Source organism: Gallus gallus, chromosome 31, assembly GCF_016699485.2.
Source record: "Gallus gallus isolate bGalGal1 chromosome 31, bGalGal1.mat.broiler.GRCg7b, whole genome shotgun sequence".
In the NCBI taxonomy this organism is placed as follows: Eukaryota; Metazoa; Chordata; class Aves; order Galliformes; family Phasianidae; genus Gallus; species Gallus gallus.
The window spans coordinates 294,364-316,180 of NC_052562.1; the positions used below are offsets into that span (position 1 = coordinate 294,364).

Consider the following 21,817-nt stretch of genomic DNA (forward strand, 5'->3'; position numbering starts at 1 on the left):
CTCAGTGTGTTCCTCTGCTTGAAACACTTCCGCACTACTTCTGCAATTGAATTTGTTTCATATGTATTCACCCCACCTACATTCCCTTTAAAGAAATACACATTTATCCAAAAGCTTTGTTTTGGAGTAGCTGGCTCTCTTAGTGATTTGCTTGAGGTGTGTGTCTGCTCCCTTAGGCTCTTTAGAATAGAATGGGACTGGACAGGGTCATTTCAGGTACTCAAAGAAATAAATGCTTTCTTTGTCACATCACATTCTTATCTCTAAGTAGGAGAGAGAGAGATTTGAAGGGAGGACAATTCAGTGGATAAGAAATAAACTGGATGGTTGCAGCCAAAGTGTTGTGGTCAGCAACTCAGTGTTCATGTGGGGGGCTAGTGACCCCAGGGGTCCATCCTGGGACCAGTGCTCTTTATAGTCTTTATCAGTGACCTAGACAATGGGATGTAGTGCACCCTCAGCAAGTTTGCTGATGATGCCGAGTGGAGCAGTTGTTACATTAAAAGGAAGGAACAGCATCCAGAGGAACAAGCTTAAAAAGTGGGCACAAGATAAAATAATGAGCTGGAGACTTTCAAGGCAAGGCTGGATCAAGCCCTGGGCAACCTGATTTAGCTGCGCACATGGCAGGGGAGCTGGACGAGGTGACCTTTAAAGATCCCTTCCAACTCTAAAGATTCTGTGATACTGTGTTGCACTTGGATCAGGGAAATCCCAGATAGCAGTACAGACTGGTAGAAAAACCCTGAGTGAGCAGTGATGCAGAGACGGACATGGGGGTTCTGATGGGCAAATAGTGGGACATAAGCCTGCAGTGTGGGCTTGCAGCCTGGAAGGCCAACAGTATCCTGTTGTATCCATCAAAAATTCATTGGTTAACTCCTTCTTGGGGTTAATTTTCCTCAACGTTTTAGAAACCTTTTTTTTTTTCTTTTTTTCTTTTTTCTGAAGTTTTCACCTTATACTTCTTTTTACCTCCCACAGAGTATTTGACTACAAGAAGTGTAAATTCCCTGCCACACCTATTATTTTTATTCCCACCTTCTTTTTACTGCATTGCAGAGGTTAATAGGTAACCTTTGGAAATATAAGTTGTTCTTTTTTTTTTTTTTTTTTTTTTTTTTTTTTTATGATCAAGAAAACTGGTTGGTAGAGTCCAAAGGTGCCAGAATCCTTCTGAGCACTGCTGACAGATTTAAGAACTTGCATGTGGATTTCAGGAGGGTGCAGCTGCGTTTGTGGAAATCTAAAGCAGTACTATTGAAATGCAGGTCTGCATTTCGGTTCGACACAATTGGTAGTTCATTTAGATGCTTCTGTAGGTAAGAGCTCTGAATATTTCGCCTGTCTCCTGCAGTTGTTGTGTTGTACTGACTTGTGTTGATTGGTAGATATTTCAGATGTTACCCTGACAAAAAACCCTTTGGGATTATGTCTGGGAGCTGCTGAATGATGTTTCATGCGTGTGTCTGTACGGTGAACTGTTGTTTGTTAGGCACAGTACAAACCTCAAACGTACCTTCTTGACTATCTGTCTTGAAGACATAGTTTCTTTTTGACAGGACTCAAAATCAAGTTAAGCAGCGGGAAATCCACACTCATCAAGTGAGATGTGGTTGTACAGTCCGTTTGGTAAGACTCAGATGCAACTGACAGCATAAAATGGGAATGGATCCCTTAATCCTCTCCTCCATTTTGTTGTCTTTCTTTGCTGTGAGGCATTACTTTCCTTTCTGACGTTCATCCATCTTTATGTCCCTGCTTGCAGCTGGTGCACTCCAGGGTTTTCATTGCTGTCCTTTCAAATGGCAGTGCCACAGCAAGGGTAGTCATGAGGGACGACCTGATAGGCACTTTAATCCTTGTTGTTTATTTTCGTTGTGTTTTTGCAATATGATCTTTTTTTCTTCCCCCCCCCCCCCCCCCCCCAGTATATTGTACTGTTTCCTTTCCTGTTGTTTCCTCCCATGCATCTCACCTCTTGATGCGTAGACCCCTGCATCCTTTATTTTTCCTTTAGACATAGCCCTTTTTTCTGTCATACAGGTATGGGGCTGACAGCAGTCATCTTCCTCTTGGTGTTGGCATCTAGACACCAGCCCACTGCAGGTAATTTTGCTCTGTAATGGATGAATTTTCCTCTGTGCTGAATTCTTTTATGGGACTATGAATAATACATAGGATGACACCCATAACTCTTTTCCTCTCCAGAAGGTCCGGTTTTTGATGATTTATTTCAATTTCAGGAAGCACAGATGCGTGTTCTGGGATTGAAACTGAGCATCTGAGTGCTCAGTTGTATCTGAGCCTGTGTAGTTGATAGAAGACAGGCATAATGTAATTAATTTATCCTACAGTACTCTTCCAAAGGAATTAATCATGTGTAGGGAGTGCAGTTTCTCCACGTTTTCTCTACAAAATGATTGCCTCAGGGAAATGCATATATTTTAAATGGCCAAAACTTGATGAGATGAATAAACTCAGCTAACCTAAGTAGTTGAACCTAACTCTTACCCTAAGCCCTAACTTGAACCCCATCCTAAACTGCAATTCTAAACCCTAAACACTAATACTAACCGTATCTTAACTGTAACTGTGGCAGTTGTGCACAAGTACTTGATTCTGGTCACTTAAAAAAGAGATAGCTTTTAATAACTTCCTTTTCAAGCTAATTCATGTTGTTTAATTCTCAAGCTTGTCCTCTACAATCTGGTTGATCACCCAAGTACATGCTAAAGTTATATGATAAGGGCTGCAGCTTCAACGAGTAAAGTGCTGATAGGACTTCACAAATGCAAAACTTCTCGAAGACTCCCCTTTAAAATCTCCTGTTTCTCAATCTCCTCTGTAGGTGTTGGGCATGATCCATTGCTTGTTGTGGATGATTATGAGGATGGTGGTATTCGACTCAAATGTTTATCTGAAAGGTTGTTTTCTGAAGCTCAGCTGTTGTGGACAGACAGTAGAGGAGACAACATCACAGGAACTCCTCTCTCTGCTGACACTGGCACTGCCGGTGTCAGCAGCTCCATTGTTCTTAAAGCAGGATCTGGAAACTCCATGTCCTGCCGCATTCTAGATAAACAACTGAAAACATCAACAGAATCTTCAGTTGCCATTGCAGGTAGGTATGAGCTTCCAGTTTGTAGTGAGCTAATGCATGCAGACCAAATTGCCCCAGGAGCACGTATTTATAGTGGTGCAGAGTAAACAGTTTTCTTAACACCTGATGTTGTGGTTTAGACAAACCTCTGATGACACACAAAGAAAATAACTCAGGGATATAAAGTCCTGGTGAACTGCTCCTTCAGGCGTCTATGAATGGAACTTAGATCCAAATTCATTTTGTTTCACTTTAGACATATAAAAAAGTTTTTTGTTGTTGTTGTTTGTTTGTTTGCATTCAAAGGAGTTCAACAGATTTCTCCAAAAGTGATTCAGAGTGTAGTATGTGAAGTAATGGTAAATTAGCTGTTGTTGACAGAGATGACTAGTTTAACTGGAACATGGCTAACCTTATTATTAATCATATTATTCTTACTACTAGCAGCAGCAGCAGCAGTGGTATTTATTAATATTTATTATTTTATTCTGGGCTTCCTAGTAAAATTAAATGTCGTTACAATCTACTGCTACAGACATACAGTGTACTACGCACGCAACACTTTTAGCACAAGCAGTTACCAACTCAGCTATATCTTTAGCCATGTTCAAAGCTTTTATAAGAGCCTGACCATACAACTTTAAGACTTCACCAAGTACAGCCACGATCATATCTTGCTCTAGATCATGATACTCTGAAGGTTGTTTCCAGGTTTATGCTGATGGTTTGCCTAGTTGAAAGTGACAACTAGGCTATTGAAACCAGACATGAGCAATGAACAGAGGATACATCAACAGTTGGCTCTGCAAGAACAATGATAATTGATCTCTTGAATAACTTGCAGATGCCTTCTTTCCCTCCACCTCCCCTTGGCTGGCGGCATTTGTTGTGATCCTGCTCCTGAGCATATTCCTGGTCCTCGCTGCAATTTATAAAATCAGAAGTAAGTTCCACTCATAATGCCAAATGCAATCTGGTTGAAAACATTGCCATCATATTCATAATTATCTGGGGAGTGTGCAGGGTTATGAGACACTCCTGTACTTTTTCAGCCTTGACTTCACAGTATTTCTACTCAGATTGTATTTCTTTTTTTAAGCAACTGTTAACTACTCCAACATCCTAGAGTATAATCCTTTATAGTCATGTCCTAGAAGATAAATCAATACATTACTGTAGTGAAATAATTACCTCAACTTAATCTCATGATTGAAATAGTATTCTTGCAAATACCTGAAATATGTCACCATACCCAAAGATATCCACTGGTTCCATTTATTTGCAAGCTATTTTACTGCTTAATACAGTAGTTCCTAAGACAGTTCAACAACGCAAATCAGCTGCCAAGGAAGTGCACTGGCTGATGCTTTTCTTTTAGCACCACTAATTTTATTCATTAAATTATGTGAGATTTCTTGTAATTTTAATGGAAAGTATATATAAACCAAGATATTTTGAAAATAAATGTTCTTTACCAAACAATACGTATAACCACTACAGAATATCCAAGGTTTCATATGCGATCTTACAAGCAAACAAGGAAGAAAGTTGGATAACATTTTCTTTCTCCCTCTCCACCCCTTTTCTCTCTCTCAGATAACAATAAGGAAATCACGCGTGCACGTAAGTAATATTGATGCCTCTTTTCATCATCAACACTGCAATAGAGACTGCAGTATACACACAGTTAGCCACTGGTATAAACAATGGGGCTATTTGTATTTCTAAAGCTGTTTAATGAAAGCTTTCTAAAAACTGGGGTTTAGGTTTGGCCAACCTATCTACTGTCTGTCAATGTCGAAAGAAGCAGTTAATTTCTTTCTGTTGTGCATCACCCTGCAGGCATAACCTTGGCAGGCTTTCCTATTGTGACCAACCATGTATCTAGAAGTTTTTCACATTCAGATAAATGATTTTTTGACCGTTTCCCTAGCTGCCACGTCCAGGCTCTTTAAAGCAGTAGAATATTTTCAGTGCAGAAATGAGTTTCATGTGAAAATTAGGCACCTATAAGATGTCTGTGATTTTAATGCTCATTAAAAAAAAAAAAAAAAAATCAGCAAGTCAAAAGAAAAGAGAAAATGATATGACTTATTTTAGACAGTTTCATCTTTCTCACAAGTAATGATGGAAATCAGGCTGCAGTTCAGAGCAGGAACCAAGCTTATCCTTTTGAGCTGTACTGGGGGAAATCTTTACTATCTAATGACTACAAGAACTGTAAAGATAGATGAAGGTTCCTGGTCTAAATGCAGCCGTGAATTCCAAACAATCCAAACTGGGTGTTAACCCTCAGACAGCGTTATTGAAATTTGTATCCAGTCATTGCTGGAAAGTTTTTCATCAGTTTCCACAGAATCATTGAGATTGGAAGGACCTCTGGAGTTCGTCAGCAGAGAAAGCAAGGCTTGATGTCAAATCGGTTGTTGTGCTTGACATCTATTGCTTTTGTTTCAAACGTTGCATGAAGCAAGCTTAACTTGGGAAAACAATTTTTGTTTCCGTCAGTGACTGTACTGCAATAGTTTAAACTTGAGACTATGAAGAAAATAATACCTTTTTGAAGACTGTTCCCTAGGAAATCCCACCAATAGATTATGTGCATACGTATATGGATGTACATGCAAATGCACTCATACAAATATCTGTAGAAATTGTTGTGGTTTAATCACTGCTGTGTAGTCTTAAAAACTGAATGCTAAGTGTTTGGAGAATTATTTTTTAGGATTTAAGCATCTTTCTTTCTGTTCACAGAAAATGCACGAAAGCAAATTGAGCAAGGTAAGCCTGACAGTGTTTTTTCCTAGTGATTTCTCTCTATAAACATGTAATTCTTTAGGAACAGCTGAAGGTTGAGCTCAGGAAATATTTGTAGCTGTACTGTTTTTGCATAATCAAATTTTAAAAGTCATCAAGTTCCCTTTTATATTATCCATGTAAAGATAAATACCTCAGAGCATGTAGTTTGAGAAGTATTTTTGGTCAGTATGTGAGCTTGCAAATTGCTCTATCAGTGAATTATATTAATTAAGTAATTAATCTAATTTAATATGTTCTTAATTTGGGATTATGGTTCATGATTAGTTCCAGAACCTGGAAAAGTAAAAGAAAATATATAGTTTTCTGAACTCTTTATGAAAAATCTAGGAGCTTTGCTACTGGTTAGGACTACACTGTACGAATATAAAGCCTGTGTATTGGTTTGACTCTGGACAGCAAGTTTGCTGGGCGTGCAAATTATGTCAGGGAGGGAAAAGAATTAGTTTTCTAATATTTAATCAAAATCTTTTTCAGATATAGATGAACTCAAACGGAAACTGGGTAAGAGCATATTTTGACTTCTCTTTGTTATATTGGTCTTGAAGATTGTTAGTTAGAAGAACCCTTTTTTCATTAAAAAGAAAAAAAGGGTCATGAGAGAGTGCCCATACTGAAAATGTCATTCTTCTCCAGATTTTCGATTAATTGAAGATAGTAATAGCAGTTAATAATAATACCACCTGGTTTTAGTCAATGAATTTTATATATCTAGTCTAAACTAATCATCTAGACTCCTTTTACTGTGAATAGACAGGGATGGGTGCCTCCAGCAGACAATTCACCCTATCAGTTTTGATGACCTATTCACATGCCTTAAATTTTATTCTGAGCTTAATACTAGGCCTCATTTCCCCAAATGAACACACTCTTCAGTGCTGAAATTCTCAGTCAGATTTTGTGAATTTTCGTCTTGAGAAATGAATTTCACTGTTATTTCTGCTTTGTTTCTTTCCTTTTTAGATGAACAGGGGAGGAGATTTGAGAAGGGTAAATGAACATTGTTTTTCTACTTTTCTACTTCTTTATACATTTGTCACATGTTATTCTGATAAAATAGTGGCGTTTTATGCAATTTCAAATAATAGAATTGGACAATACCCTAGAATTTATATCTTGCAAAGGTTAACTTCCCTAATCCAACAAAAATATAATTTGAATGTTGTGTTATACATGTACGTGTAAACACCAACCCTCTTTTTATCTATAGGTATATATATACCTATGTATCTCTATATAATGAGCATCTATCTATCTAGCTAGCTAGCTAGCTAGCCAACTAAATATAGCTATCTGTATGTAACTATATCTATTTAGATGTTCTACATATACAGACAGATCAGTTGCATTTAAAGTGTTCTATAACTTTAATATTCTATAATTCCATGAGTGCAGCATAATTCACCTGCTACAGTCTTCCTAACTTTTCATGGGCTTTTAATTTTGTTTCTTTGCAGAAAATGAGGATGCAGAGAAAAGAATTGGTAAGGATAATTTTAACTTAGAAAAGTCCTTAAAAAACATTTAAGTTTTGTTTGATCAGAAATACTATTTTAGAATGGACTAGTGAAACATTTTGAGATCTTTAAAGGACTGGAGGACCGTCACAGCACTCACCTCTCTCTTTCACACTTTGAGGCTTAGTTGTCCCTGAAAAAAAGATTGTATCTGCCACAATCTTTGTCTCTGGAATGTCTATTTCCATAGTAAGGGAGTATCATTTAAGGAGTCCGGCAGAGGTTCTTTTTTTTTTTTTTTCTGTAAGTGAGAAAAAATGTCTCTTTCTACTAACTCACTGACATATCTAATGAGGGGAATAATACCTATAGAGAGAGGGAGACACATTCATATGCACTTTGACTCTTGGCAACGTAAAGGTTCTGCTTGTTGTGGTGTGAAGCATATCCACAGCCCCTGTAAATCCTTACAAGTGGGACATCAAGGCTAAGGCAGTATTCCTGGCTTCCATTCTGAGAGGTGAAAGCATTCAAGGGAGAGATGGTTGAAAGAGCAGAGAATAAATTTTCTGATGTACTTGTCTCTTCCTCCTCACAATGGGCCATGCCAAGTGCAAGGTCTTGCATCTGGGTTGAGGCAACTTCCACAGTCAATACAAGCTGGGGGATGGAAGGATGGAGCACAGCCCTGTCAAAAAGGACCTGGGGGTAGTGGTGGATGGCAGCTGGATGTGAGCCAGCAGTGCTCTCTTGCAGCCCAGAAAGCCAACTGTGTCCTGGGCTGTGTCAAAAGAAGTGTGACCAGCAGGGTGAAGGAGGTGATCCTGCCCTTCTGCTCAGAGCTGTGAGACCTCACCTGGAGTACTGTGCCCTGTCTGTGTGACAGAGCAAGGGGAAACAGTTTCAAACTAAAAGAGGATATTTAGATTGGGCATAAGGAAGAACTTTGTTACAGTAAGGGTGGTGAGGCACTGCACAGGTTGCCCAGGGAGGTGGTGGATGCCTCATCCATGGGGACAATCGAGGTCAGGTTGGACCAGGCTCTGAACAACCTGATCTAGCTGTAGGTGTTCCTGTTCATTGCAGGGGAGTTAGACTAGATGAATTCTAAGAATCCTCTCCAACACAAACAATTCTAGGATTCTATGACTCTACAGATAGCCCAGGTGACTAGCTTGGATTTGGATAACCTCTACTCTGAAGTTACACTAGCATCCTTTCCTGAGTCCTAGGCCCAGTCACATTTAAATAATGTAGTATTGGAAATAGTCATTATTATCTGAGATTCTGCAGGAGATCCTTGCCATGCACAGCTATAACATAACTTTCTCTGTTTTCCAGAAAATGTCCGGAATGAACTGAGTGAGTTGAAAGTAGAAAATGAACGTTATCACATTTTCAAATGTAATCAAAATGTTTAAATCAAAATGGAGCACTGGAACAGGTTTCCCAGAGAAGTCGTGGAGTCTCCCTGCTTGTAGATGTTTGAAAGTCACCTGTCTCCCACAGTATTCTCCTGGAGAAGCTGCAGCACGTGGCTTGGACATATACATTGTTTGCTGGGTGAAGAACTGTCTGGGAGGCCAGGCACAGAGAGTGGTGGTGAATGGAGTTAAATCCAGCTCGTTGGGAGGCCAGGCACAGAGAGTGGTGGTGCATGGAGTGAAATCCAGCTGGTGACCAGTCACAGGTGGTCCTCCCCGGGGGTCAGTACTGAGGCCTGTCCTGTTCAGTATCTTTATGGATGACATGGATGAGGGCATTGAGTGCACACTCAGGAACTTTGGAAATGGCACCAAGGTGGCAGGAAGCGTCCATCTGCCTGGGGATAGGAAGACCCTATGGAGGCCCAGTGGGATCTGGACAGGCTGGTTGCTGGGCTGAGGTCAAAGGGATGAAGTTCAACAACACCAAATGCCGTGTCCTGCAATTTGGCCACAACAACCCCATGCAGCACTACAGGCTTGGGGCAGGAGTGGCTGGAGGACTGTGTAGAGGAAATAGACCTGGGGATATTGATCAACTCTTGGCTGAACATCAGCCAGCCATGTGTTCACGTGGCCAAGAAGGTCACCTCGAGTGCTGTGTTCAGTTTTGGGCCCCACACTACAAGAAAGACATCGAGGCCCCAGAGCATGTCCAGAGAAGGGCAATGAAGCTGTGAGGGGTCTGGAGCACAAGTCTTACGAGGAGTGGCTGAGGGAACTGGGATTTTTTAGTTTGGAGAAGAGGAGGCATAAGGGTAACCATATCACTCTCTACAACTCCCTGAAGGGAGATCATGGTGAAGTGGTGAGGCCTCTTCTCCCATGTAACTAGCAACAGGACTAGAGTGAATGGCCTCAGGTTGTGCTAGGGGAGATTCAGGTTGAATGCAAGGAAATACTTATTCAAGAGAGGGCCGTCAGGCACTGGAACAGGCTGCCCAGGGATGAAGGGGAGTCACCAACCCTGGAGGTGTTCAAGAAATATTTAGATGTTGTACTGAGGGACATGGTTTGGTGAGAAATATTAATGATACGTGGATGGTTGGACTGGACGGTGTTAGAGGTTTTTTCCAACCTTGCTGATTCTATGATTCTGTGAGGCAATGGTATGGGCAAACTGCTCTGTTGTACAGATGGACTCAGTGGTCCATTCCAACCCCAACCATTTTGTACTTCTTTGAAATCTACACCCCGTAACATTATACAGCTCCAAAAGCAGGAATGTTAACTCTGCAGTAATTTAAATTAACCATTCTTCTCCTTCTTCTTCTTCTTTTTTTCTTTCTTCCAGAGTTCAGGAAAGCTCGTAGCAATGCAGGTAAGCCAAGACTCACCTGCCATTAACCTCAGGTTCTTCCATGCACATAAATATGCCTATCATTTGTGCCACAAAGAATTCACAGGATGTAATAATTTGGGAAAAATATTAAGCCTGTTTGTTGAAACAGGCATACAGTCTTTTGTAGGCATCTCCCATTTACACTGTTGTCAAAAATCATGAATTGAAATGGATCGTATCTGCTCCATTTAAGACCTTTTAAATGTTATGTGGCTTTGTGTTCTACTCAAAAAGCAAACTGATGAGTCAATATGAGTGCAGATGGTTTAATTAAGCCACAATGAAGCGAGAGAAAAGGCATGTCCCACTGCAGATTGGTTTTCCTATTGAGTTTTTGTCTTGGGAAACTACGGTACATTCCTGGTGTATAAATTTACATATTTATTTATTTTACCATTTGTCGTCTGTATTCTCTTCCTTTGACATTCTTGTTTATTTTCCTGAAAATCAGAAATAATTTCTTTTGTTTAATTTTTGTTTTCCAAGTTAATATCACTCTGGATCAGAAATGCAAACACCCCAACCTCTGCATTAGTGACGACAAAAGGAGGGTAAAGTCCTCAGACAAGAAAGAGACAGCCCTCAAAGCGATGGTGGTAGCTACTGAAGGTTTTCCAGACAAAAAACATTACTGGGAAGTGGAGGTGGGGAACCAATCACAGTGGGAGCTGGGAGTGGTGAGTGAGAAGGTTAGGGATGTGATAATGAACAACATGGGGATTTCTCCCCCGGTGAATGGTTTATTCAGTCTACAGTACTCTCAGGGAAAATACATATTAACTGGTAGGGAGGATGTAAGTGATTGCAAACAGTGCAGTGTGGTGGGTGTTCTCCTGGATGTGGAAAGCTCTGAGCTTTCATTCTACAATGTTGAAGAAATGAGCCCTCTTGGGTCTGTCGTTTTGGAGTTTACTGGGAAACTGTATCCATTCTTCAGTCCAGACTCAAGTGGCAAGTGGCTGGGGGTACGTCCTGTAAAACCTCAGACCTATGATCCTCTTCCACAGGGTGAGGAGATTAATGAATGAGCAATGTGGTGAATAATAGAGGATGCAAAAATGTAGAAGAAGAAAAGAATGTATTTTCATCGTTAAAAAGCATGGTTAAGTAAGAAATAGTCCCTGAAGTACTTCAGAGGGAGCCATCTTGCCGTAAGAGCTCATTTTGTAAAAACTGAAACGTATCAAACGTTGCAATTGTATTTTATTCTGTCTGGATTAAAAACAAGCAAATAAACAAATAAAAGCACACACACACACAAACCTAAGTGATATGTATTTATTTCAGTTTTTGTAGCATTTACTGTATATTCATTTTTATCTAACAGTTACAGTCTGTTACAATTACAGTAAACAGCGGCTACATTCAACTGACTGAATGTGGAAGCCTAATGCATTTTGAGCTCACAAGTACGCACCTAGAATTAAATGACCTAATTTGCACCTTCAATTCAAATTGCGGCTAAGCCAGCATGAAAAAGCTAGCTAAATCCTACTACTTTTCCTCAGTATAAAACTGTCCTAAATAAAATTTGATTGAAAACTGAAAAAAACAATCAGGATATTGAGTTAGTGGCATGGTACATGTCCAGGTACAGCATGAGCCAACTACTCAAAGTGACCAGTGCCTTGAGAAGATGTCCAACTGAGAAATGAAAGGCATGAAAGTAAAGGGATGGGAACAACCAGAGAGTGTGGTGTGGGCTCTGTTTTCCTGAAAATGACTGGACATAGAATGCCCTGGGTTGGAAAGGATCCTAAAGATCATCTACTTAGGTCACTCTGAAAGTAATGCCTCCTATTTATTTCCACGGAAACAACAACAACTGCAAAGAACAAGATGACACTTGGATAGAGCAAATTCTCAGCTACAGAACAGTATGTTTTCAACATAGTCAGCATGATTAGCTTTGCTTTTTTGCCAGCAACAAATGAGAGCCTTCATGCTGTGTTTATACAAATCTGTACCAGCAGAGGTGATCCACTGCTATGGAGGCACTGTTGAAATGCAACACCTTCTGCCTGCCTGTGCTCACATCCACCATTTGGTCTCCATAAAAATTCATCAAGTGTTGATAAATGTTGAAGGGTGCAAATTTTTCTGCATGGAGGAATTCAATTACACACCTTTGCTTCATGAGCACTTTCATGTCAGGTGCCATTTTGTCAGACCAATCCTCTGCTGCCATCTGTCACACGGCAACAAAATTTAATGGAATATTTTCAGGAATGATCAGCCTCTACTGGCATCTCACCAACATCGGCCTCTGACATTGTGGGTCAGCGTAATAAATAGGAGGCATTACTTTTGGAGCAGCCATCTTACTTCCAGCATCCACTGACTGACGGAAAATGGTGAATTCAATCAACTACTTCCACAGGAAACTTTCTCCAAAATTCTTCAAGATAGAAGCTGAATCAGAGACTTGTTTCCGCGGGCAGAAAACACTGTTAACTGGATGGTCTTGCTCTTCATGTGAAGAAAATAGTTCTGAGAGATGGAAAATCTTGAAACTGTTTATGAGATGAATTCTTAAGACCCCTTGATGATGACATGGGAGAAACAGCAATTCATCCAGAAGGGTAGTTCAAATGTAAATCCAGTCTGGTGGAATATCTCTATATGAATGAGGCATTTATCATTAGAGTTGGTAGAGTCAATGGCTATGAGAAGAGACCACCACAAAATAAATAAATAAATAGTTAGATAAATAAATAAATAAATCTCAAAACAAAAACACAAAAACAATGAGATTGCAGGTGTCTGGTGAGCAGAACTTCATTGGAGATGCGCAGCCTGGTAAGCTACTCCAAAGTTACAACCAGACAGCAATCATATTTAACATTGCAGTTGACAAAACAAATCAGGTATGTTCAGCACACAGATAATCAATGTGAAGGAAGAGAACTCTGTTAAAATGGGCCATAGGACCATAAAAACAACAACAACAAACAAATGAAGAAACACCTAAAGGTACAGAGCAGAAAGGAAGGAGCCCACAAGCTGCCTTGAGACTGTTAGAAATGCATTACTTTGGAAACCTTAGTGAAATGTGTATCCCAATTCACACAGAAATGAAATTTGTCTAAAAATAAAATCCCTGGAAAATTTAGAATATATCATGGGAGCAACATAAAAGAAACCAAAAATCAGAAGGAAAGTCCATAAGGTCGTACACATGTGTAAACAAACATTCCCCAAAGCAACAATTTGCTGGGAGAAATAAGATATCAGTTAGTTACCGGAATTACGTGGTGTCACAGGCAAGTCCTGAAGGAACTCAAAATGAAATTACAGAATGCTTACTGTCCCCAAGTGGGATGGGGAGGAATAAGAAAAAAAGGTGAAACTCTTGGATTGAGATAAAGGCAATTTATTAAGACAGAAAGGGAAGGGAAAATCATAATAAATACGTGTATATTTACTAAACAAGTGAGAAGAGGAAAAGAAAAACACAAAAAAACGAGCCAACTTTCCTTTGTCAAAAGAGTGATGCACAGAGCAATTGCTCACCACCTTCTGACCAATGCCCAGCCAGACTCTGAGCAGCTGCAACCCCCCAGCTAACACCTCCCCAGTTTTATTGATCACCATGATGTTATATGATGTGAAATATCCCTTTGGCCACTTTAGGTCAACTGTTCCCATTTTGTGCTCTCCCAGATCTTTGTGCTGCCCCAGCACAAAGGGGCAGGCACTGTCCCTGCAGGACAGTGAGAGAACTTGAAATGTCTATGGCACAACGTAAGCATTGCTCTGTAGCAACAAAAACATTGGTGCTATATCACCATTATTCACATCGTAAATCCTAAACACCAAATCATATCAACTACTATGAGCTCACACCTGAGTCCCCTTGGCTACCAGATCCTTGCCAAAAGCATGCAACAAAAAGAAAGAAAAACTTGCTTTGTCTTTTTAATTGAATTTGATTTGATTTCTTGTTGTAATTATCTATCACGTTACAGCCATCTTGATTTCGTTTTCCAACAAGTGAGAGGCATTTCTTTATCATTTCCCTATCTGCACAGAATGGCTCCTCCTACTTCAGCCTGTGACTTGAGCCATTTTCTTTCTTCCTGGAATTCTTTTTTTTAACAACTGGTCTAGAGGCTGCTGATAGGTAAGAGCATGAGACTTTTTAATGCTAGAAAAGACACATAATGAATACAGCAAATTAATATAACCTAGATACTATTTTGGCTAGACATATTCTATTTACTACTTCACAAGAGAGGTGCTGGGATTGCAATAAGGAATACTGTAGAGGACATCTTAGCAATATTAAAGAGAGAGTACTTTGATAACTAAGCATAGAACATTTATATAAGTTAATCAAATAGCGTTTTGAGATTTATACTGCAGTTTTAATAATTTCATTGAACTACTTCTTTGGAAATACATTTAAACTTTGCAAAGACTTTGTAAATGTAAACTTGTAATCAGAAAGTGGATCAATGCGCTTGTCTACATATAGTTAATCATTTTAACATGCAGCTGTGTACAATTTTGGTGCTAGGTGAAATAACGTGAAGGAATTAATTGGGAATGCATTATTCTAACATGCTTTTTGGTTGATTAGTATCCTAAGTGGTGGTGTGGATATTTGCATTGTCTCCTTTTTCTCCTCTGTGCATTTAAGTTGAAGTCTGTACTCTTATGTGTAATGGTGTATATCTCAGGTGCTTCCTTACAACACTCAGCTTTATTGCCCTAACTTACTTTTACTACCCTGCAGCACTTCACTGATACTTTTCATTGAAAGAGGACAAGAGTACAAATTAATTGCAGTAAAGATAGATTGCAGGTGCAAGATAACATAACCATAGATACAGGAAATGGGGCATGCTGGGAGACAGGGTGCTGGGCTTAGTGGGACTGTGCGAGGAGGTGTTAGAAAGGAGCGGCTGCTGGTAGTTAAGTCACCACTGGCACCTTGCTCTGAGAATTGTGCACCAGAATGTGACTCACCACTGCAGAATCAAGGTAGGTGAGGAAGCATGAAGCACAGCTCAGTTTTGTAAATGAATCCAACGCAAGCAGGTGATGCATTGCAGCCCATGCATAGCATGAGAGCCCATCAGTGTAACAACAGGGCTGGCAGTGAGCTTCAGACTGGGTTCAAGGTCTGCCCAGGGCACAAGCTACCTGCAGTACAGGTCCAAGGTCTGTCAAGAAGGGAGTGCTAGGAACTGGGCTGCAGTCCATGGCACAAGCTTGAATTTCCAAGAGCAGTGGGCAGAAGGCATGGCTGGAGGTGAGGGTGCTCAGGGTTGTTAAGGCTTCTTGTTGCACTTAAGGCACTGACAATGACAAAACTGAGAGTACTGTGTGACCAACCTGATTCTTAGTGCCAAAAAGAACCCCAGTGATAACAGCATGCAGCCAGATGGAGGGTATTGAGAGTCTGTGCAGCCCATCTTGTTCATGGATTCCATCAGAGACAAAAAAGGGAGTCTGTAGCTTATGCCAACCTAAAATCAGCAGCAGCTACAATGAGGGAAAAACTCCATCTGTTCTAAGGGCTGTATATTTTGTTTGTGCTGTTTAGAAGCAAAACAGTATTTCCTGCTTGAAACTGCGAAACTTTGGCCTCAGGCGATGTAGTTGCTCTGTAGAGCAGTTCCGCGGTTGTGAAGGTCATCCTTGACAAAGCAAAAATCACTTTCAGGTGGCCTAAATGCTTTGGCATTCCTAGGCCAAGAAGGGAAAGACAACAATTTTTCATCACAATGTGAATCTCCTTAAATCCTTGGTGAGGCCCATGGTATGGTCTGAGCTTTGGTAAGAACAATGTAAGGGAGTAGTAATTCACCTGGTTAGAAATAGGTCCACAGAGAGCTCAACGAAGTAGCAAGATTGTTCCATCCTGCATATGTTTCTTTGTTGTCTACTGCTTCCTTATTGTCTGTTGGAAAATGGTGGAACTGAGGAGGGGGAGAAGGCCCAGATGAGAGTTAAGGAATTTTCTTTATTCATCCTCTGTTCAAACCACACATTTTGAGCTTTGGATGAATATCAGCAGAAGGTGTATGGAATATTTCCCACTCTACATGCTAAAGAGCAATGAAAAATCTCAATGCCTTGCTAAAGGAAGTGCTTCTTTTTTAGGAAGATCCATTTTCTTATATTCTGTTCCTCTCAGGAATTCTTATTTTTTCTCATAGCAGGTCAGCCATTTCCAGGAGTATTATAAACAATTTGCCTGACATGACATTTTTGAAAGTTTTTTCGAGGGTGTGCCCAAGAAAGATCAGAGTAGTCCTGCTCTTGAGTCTTCCAACATTTTTTTTTATTGCAACATGGTTTACAGGTAAATGAGTACGATAAATTCTATCTAAGATCAGTAGCATGCAGTGGAGAAAGCAGAATCCATGGAGTAGGTTGGATCTGAGTTCTAGTTCCAATTTCTCTCAACCACATCTTTCCTCTAAGCAATTAAATGAAAAAGAAAAAAAAAAAAAAAGAAAAATAGAAGAAGAGAAAAACACTTTCTAGTTTCCTGTATTAGCATATAAAAGTGAGTGTCACCAAGCTAAATAACCCTTTTGTGGACTATCTTAGTTGCTGATCACTAGAGGATTGTTGTCCAGGGTGAAAAGCCCCTTAGGGAGAGAAAATTACTGAAATCTAACTTTGGTGTAGGGGCCACTAAGATGATCAGAAGACTGGAGCGCAGCTCCTATGAGGAAAGGTAGAGGGAACTGGGATTGTTTAGCTTGGAGAAAATGAGGTTTCCCTGGAGCCTTCTCATGGCCTTCCAGTACTTGAAAGGAGCATATAAACAGGAGGGGCAACGGCTGTTTACAAGGGTGGATAGTGATAGGAGAAATGGGAATGGTCTTAAACTGAGACAGGGGAGGTTTTGGTTGGATATTAGGAGGAAGTTTTTCACACAGAGGGTGTTGACGCACTGGAACAGGTTGCCCAAGGAGGCTGTGGATGCCTCATCCCTGGGGGCATTCAAGGCCAGGCTGGATGTGGCTCGGCAGCCTGGTCTGGTGGTTGGTGACCCTGCACATAGCAGGGGGGTTGAAACTCGATGATCTTTGTGGTCCTTTTCAACCCAGGCCATTCTATGATTCTATTATATACTTCCTGAAGGAGATTGTCTTCATCTCTGTTTGTGTCACCTTTACGGTATTTGTTTTAAACCCATGCCTGGTTCTTTCTGGGCAGGAATTGACCTGAAAAGTTTAAACCATTGATTTGAACCACGTTAGAACTTGCTGTGATGAAGTTTCTGAGGCAGGTCTCCAAATGGCTTTCAAGGGATAGGGAAAGATCAAGATAATGACTGTTACTGTTCCAGCCCCACTTTGCTCACCAACCCACACTGCTGATGTATCCACCAGGAAAAGGCCAAGAGCAACCTCCTATGCCAAACCAAAGTTCTGCTCATTACTTTGACACAACTTAGTGTACAGTTCAGCATCACGTATCCTAAGATATCACACCTGCACTTCAGATCATATTCCCATTTTCTGATGGAATAAATGTACTGTAGATCCTGTCTGACACATTCAAGACCAGGGCTGGGACAACGCTGACCATCTCAAATGGTGGCAGACACTCCAGCCCTGCTCTGGGTTCTCAGGGAGTACAAGTAGGTGTGTTGTCTTATCACACACGTGAAAAAGGCATCGTCAGTCTCTCACAGGTCCCATAGCCAAGATGAGTGAAGAACAAGAACCTGTACAGATTGCTTTCAGGGTGTGAAGATTGTTGCACAGATCTTTGCGCCTCGTGATGGTAACTTGCTCAGTGAGCTTTCAGTTATAATCCTCCCACTTATGTACATACTGTCTGCCTGAAAAAATCCTGTCCCAAATGGCCCTGTTCTCCAAGAGTATCTAACATGACTGATGTGTAAAACCTGGACAGGTGGAAATGTGTGTATTTGGCTTAAGGAGCTGGTAACATTGACTCAAGACTCTCCTCATCATTGAAGGAGACTGAAGAATTCTAGCCTAGAGGGCTCATTTTTGTTTTGGACTGACCTAACGCTGAGACTTTCTGTCTCATTGTTCCATCAGTAGAAAGGTTATATTTGCAGAGAAAAACAGTGCTCCCGCTTTTTCCTTGCAGGTGAAGTTCCTATCACCATCACCATCACATCGTCCTACCATAATAAGAAGGATGGGCCTAATGCTGTGAATTTTTTTAGCCCGTTTCCAACACTTAACAGCTGACTCAATTCAGACAACTATTGCTCAATAATTTGAGAAAATCAGTCGCTCTATAGCTATGGCATCGCACTACCCAACTTCTTTCTGAAAAAGATAGAGCACTTGGGGTTGCCAGGAGAGCCAGGAAGACAGTGGGCTCCCTAGCTAAGTGCTTCCATCCTGTTTCCCACTATGAGTATCTATATTACAATGCTGACAGATCTCATATTTTTTTGTATTAAGCTTTTAAAGTGTTATTCTGACTGAAAGTTGATATTGAGCAGCAAGACTAGGGCTGACTCCCTTAGAATCATAGAATCATGGAATCATTAGGATTGGAAAGACCACTCAGGTCATCTTCTGTAAATTCTACTCAGTCATAGCTTTGAAATTCAACTTAAGATAAAGCAATTTTATGGTAGCACTTACAGCAATATTACTTCATTCAGAAATAGTCTGCTAAATAGGCAGGCTCTTGAATAATAGTGGAAACATAATTCCAAAATCAATATTAATTTAAAAATTCCCAGAAGTTTCCTTCCTAGTTCACCTCCAAGGTGTTCAAGTAGTGATGCAATACAAAAGCTTCAGTACTATGTCTAAGCTTTCTTTAAAATAATTTGTGGTCCTCATGACTCCCAGATGAGTAATTATTTTAAAAAATGTTCTTCTGTTAACCACGTCCAAGAGGTAGAGATTATATGACTTCCACTGCTGCTCTACACCTGTATTATATTGCAAGAAATTATTTGTCATTTTTTTTTAAATTGCTTTTTTTCCCTTTTTCAGAAAACCACAACTGGCTCTGGATTCTTTATCTCTTTTGCCTCATTTTTGTATTAGGTAAGCTATTCCTCCATGCCAGAGCCCCCAATTTACAATTCTTAGCAGTGAGCTTCCTTTCTGACTCAGAATTTCCAACCTTTTTTTGTCCTCCCAAGTGCCATAGACATCCTATGTTGCAGGTAGCTCATTCTTTCCAAGAAACTCACAGCTCTGGATTCCTTCAGGAGAATCTTTTTGTTAATGAATTCACTCAAGAGTGGGCAGACTTTGAATTGTTCAGGAGACTAGTAGGGAGAGTCCCCTGGGGTTCAGTATTAGAAAGTAAAGGGGTACAAGATGGCTGGTTGCTCTTTAAGAAGGAAGTCTTAAAGGCGCAGGAGCAGGCTGTCCCCCTAAGCCGCAAAATGAGCCGGTGCGGAAGAAGACTGGCGTGGATGAATAGGGAACTATACTTGAGGCTCCAGGAGAAAAAGAGAATCTACCTCCTCTGGAAGAAGGGACGGGCAACTCAGAAAGAATACAAAGAAGTTGTTAAGATGTGCAGGGAGAAAATCAGAAAGGCTAAAGCCCAGCTTGAACTCAAGCTGGCTGCTGGGGTAAAAGGGAACAAGAAACTCTTTTACAAGTATATCAACAGCAAGAGGAGGACCAGGGAGAATCTCCATTCTCTACTGGATGAGGCTGGCAATGTAACCACTGAGGATAAGGAAAAGGCAGATGTTCTGAATGCCTTCTTTACATCTGTCTTTAAAAGACAGACCGGTTATCCTCAGGTTTCTCTACTCCCTGACCTGGCAGCCTTGGCTGGGGAGCAGACTAAACCCCCCACGATTCAGGAGGTAACAGTTAGAGACCTGCTACTCCAACTGGACTGCCACAAGTCCATGGGACCGGATGAGATTCACCCGAGAGTGCTGAGGGAACTGGCGGAGGTGATAGCCGAGCCGCTTTCCATCATCTATCAGTGCTCCTTGTTGGCGGGTGAGGTCCCAGAAGACTGGAGGCTTGCCAGTGTGACTCCCATCCACAAGAAGGGCTGCAGGGAGGATCCGGGGAACTACAGGCCTGTTAGCCTGACCTCGGTGCCGGGGAAGATTATGGAGCAGATTGTCTTGAGGGAGATCACACGGCATGTGCGGGACAAGCGGGGGATCAGGCCTAGCCAGCATGGGTTCACGAAGGGCAGGTCCTGCTTGACCAACCTGATCTCCTTCTATGATCCAGTGACCTGTCTGGTGGATGAGGGAAAGGCTGTTGATGTGGTCTACCTAGACTTCAGCAAAGCCTTTGACACTGTCTCGCACAGTATTCTCCTGCAGAGGCTGGCAGATCGTGGCTTGGACAGATACATTCTTCGCTGGGTAAGGAACTGGCTGGAGGGCCGGGCCCAGAGAGTGGTAGTGAATGGAGTTAAATCCAGCTGGTGACCGGTCACAAGTGGTGTTCCCCAGGGGTCGGTGCTGGGGCCTGTCCTCTTTAATATCTTTATTGATGACCTGGATGAGGGCATTGAGTGCACCCTCAGTAAGTTTGCAGATGACACCAAGCTGGCTGGAAGCGTTGATCTGCCTGAGGGTAGCGAGGCCTTACAGAGGGATCTGGATAGGTTGGATAGCTGGGCCAATGGGATGGGATTCAACAAGACCAAATGCCGGGTCCTGCACTTCGGCCACAATAACCCCAGGCAACGCTACAGGCTTGGGGCAGAGTGGCTGCAAGACTGTGTAGAGGAAATGGACCTGGGGGTGTTGATTGACGCTAGACTGAACATGAGCCAGCAGTGTGCCCAGGTGGCCAAAAAGGCCAATGGCATCCTGGCTTGTATCAGAAATAGTGTGGCCAGCAGGAACAGGGAAGTAATTATTCCCCTGTACTCAGCACTGGTGAGGCCGCACCTTGAGTACGGTGTCCAGTTTTGGGCCCCTCACTGTAAGAAAGACATCGAGGCCCAGGAGCGTGTCCAGAGGAGGGCAACAAAGCTGGTGAGGGGTCTGGAGCACAGGCCTTATGAAGAGCGTCTGAAGGAGCTGGGGTTGTTCAGTCTAGAGAAGAGGAGGCTCAGGGGAGACCTTATTGCTCTCTATAACTACCTGAAGGGAGGTTGTGGTGAGCTGGGGGTCAGCCTCTTCTCCCGGGTGACTAGTGATAGAACGAGAGGGAATGGTTTCAAGCTGCGTCAGGGAAGGTTCAGGCTGGACGTTAGGAAATACTACTTCTCTGAAAGGGTGATCAGGCACTGGAATGGGCTGCCCAGAGAGGTAGTGGAGTCACCGAGCCTGGTAGTGTTTAAAGAGCGTTTGGATGTTGTGTTGAGGGACATGGTTTAGCGAGAACCATTGATGAAGGGCGAATGGTTGGACTGGATGATCCTGTGGGTCTTTTCCAACCTTAGCGATTCTATGATTCTATGATTCTAAGAGTGGCTTCAGCCTTCCAGATGTACCCCAAAGCTTTCCATCTTCCAAAATCAACATCTTCCCGCATATCTGCAGAACAATGTTCTCCTTTGCCTTTCCAGACCTTTGTGTTTCTAGCACCCAAACATTCTGAAGTTGGTTTTCTCAAATGAAAGTACCTTTTTCATTGTCTCATCTTTCCTTTTCCTATTATTATTATTTATTTATTCTTTTCTGGCTTAGTAATGAACTACAGAAACATTC

The 21,817-nt window shown here is 41.5% G+C and overlaps 2 protein-coding genes across 12 annotated transcripts in view; both read left to right on the forward strand.

Annotated features, from left to right (window-relative positions):
• Positions 1-1,161: 1,161 nt before the first annotated feature.
• On the forward strand, positions 1,162-11,465 carry BTN3A2 (butyrophilin, subfamily 3, member A2). Of its 6 annotated transcripts, XM_040654056.2 has the most exons (13): positions 1,162-1,322; positions 1,769-1,846; positions 2,047-2,109; positions 2,852-3,124; positions 3,948-4,046; positions 4,700-4,726; positions 5,858-5,884; positions 6,398-6,424; positions 6,884-6,910; positions 7,378-7,404; positions 8,719-8,739; positions 10,156-10,182; positions 10,690-11,465. In XM_040654056.2, exons 3-13 carry the CDS (start codon positions 2,049-2,051, stop codon positions 11,229-11,231), a joined length of 1,158 nt encoding a protein of 385 aa, XP_040509990.1. In that variant the 5' UTR covers positions 1,162-1,322; positions 1,769-1,846; positions 2,047-2,048; the 3' UTR covers positions 11,232-11,465. The 6 variants fall into 6 exon arrangements, with proteins under 6 accessions (XP_040509990.1, XP_040509989.1, XP_046760801.1 ...); XM_040654055.2 differs by lacking the exon at positions 1,769-1,846; XM_046904845.1 differs by lacking the exon at positions 1,769-1,846 and having other exon boundaries at positions 6,404-6,424.
• A 2,794-nt stretch (positions 11,466-14,259) lies between these two features.
• Positions 14,260-21,817, forward strand: part of LOC121107837 (butyrophilin subfamily 2 member A1-like) — a 142,035-nt gene continuing 134,477 nt past the window's right edge. For all 6 annotated transcript variants that reach the window (XM_046904816.1, XM_046904817.1, XM_040654171.2 and 3 more), the window contains exons 1-2: positions 14,260-15,189; positions 19,161-19,214. In XM_046904816.1, coding sequence (XP_046760772.1) covers positions 15,042-15,189; positions 19,161-19,214 — 202 coding nt within the window. In that variant the 5' untranslated portion in view covers positions 14,260-15,041. The remainder of the gene's footprint in view (positions 15,190-19,160; positions 19,215-21,817) is intronic.

What these genes read in the sequence shown, in the direction of transcription:
- BTN3A2 (XM_040654056.2), top strand. Translation starts at nt 2,049, where the DNA reads ATGGGGCTGACAGCAGTCATCTTCCTCTTGGTGTTGGCATCTAGACAC. An exon ending in TAGACACCAGCCCACTGCAG is followed by an intron (nt 2,110 to 2,851) that starts GTAATTTTGCTC and finishes TCTCCTCTGTAG; the next exon opens with GTGTTGGGCATGATCCATTG. An exon ending in TGCAATTTATAAAATCAGAA is followed by an intron (nt 4,047 to 4,699) that starts GTAAGTTCCACT and finishes TCTCTCTCTCAG; the next exon opens with ATAACAATAAGGAAATCACG.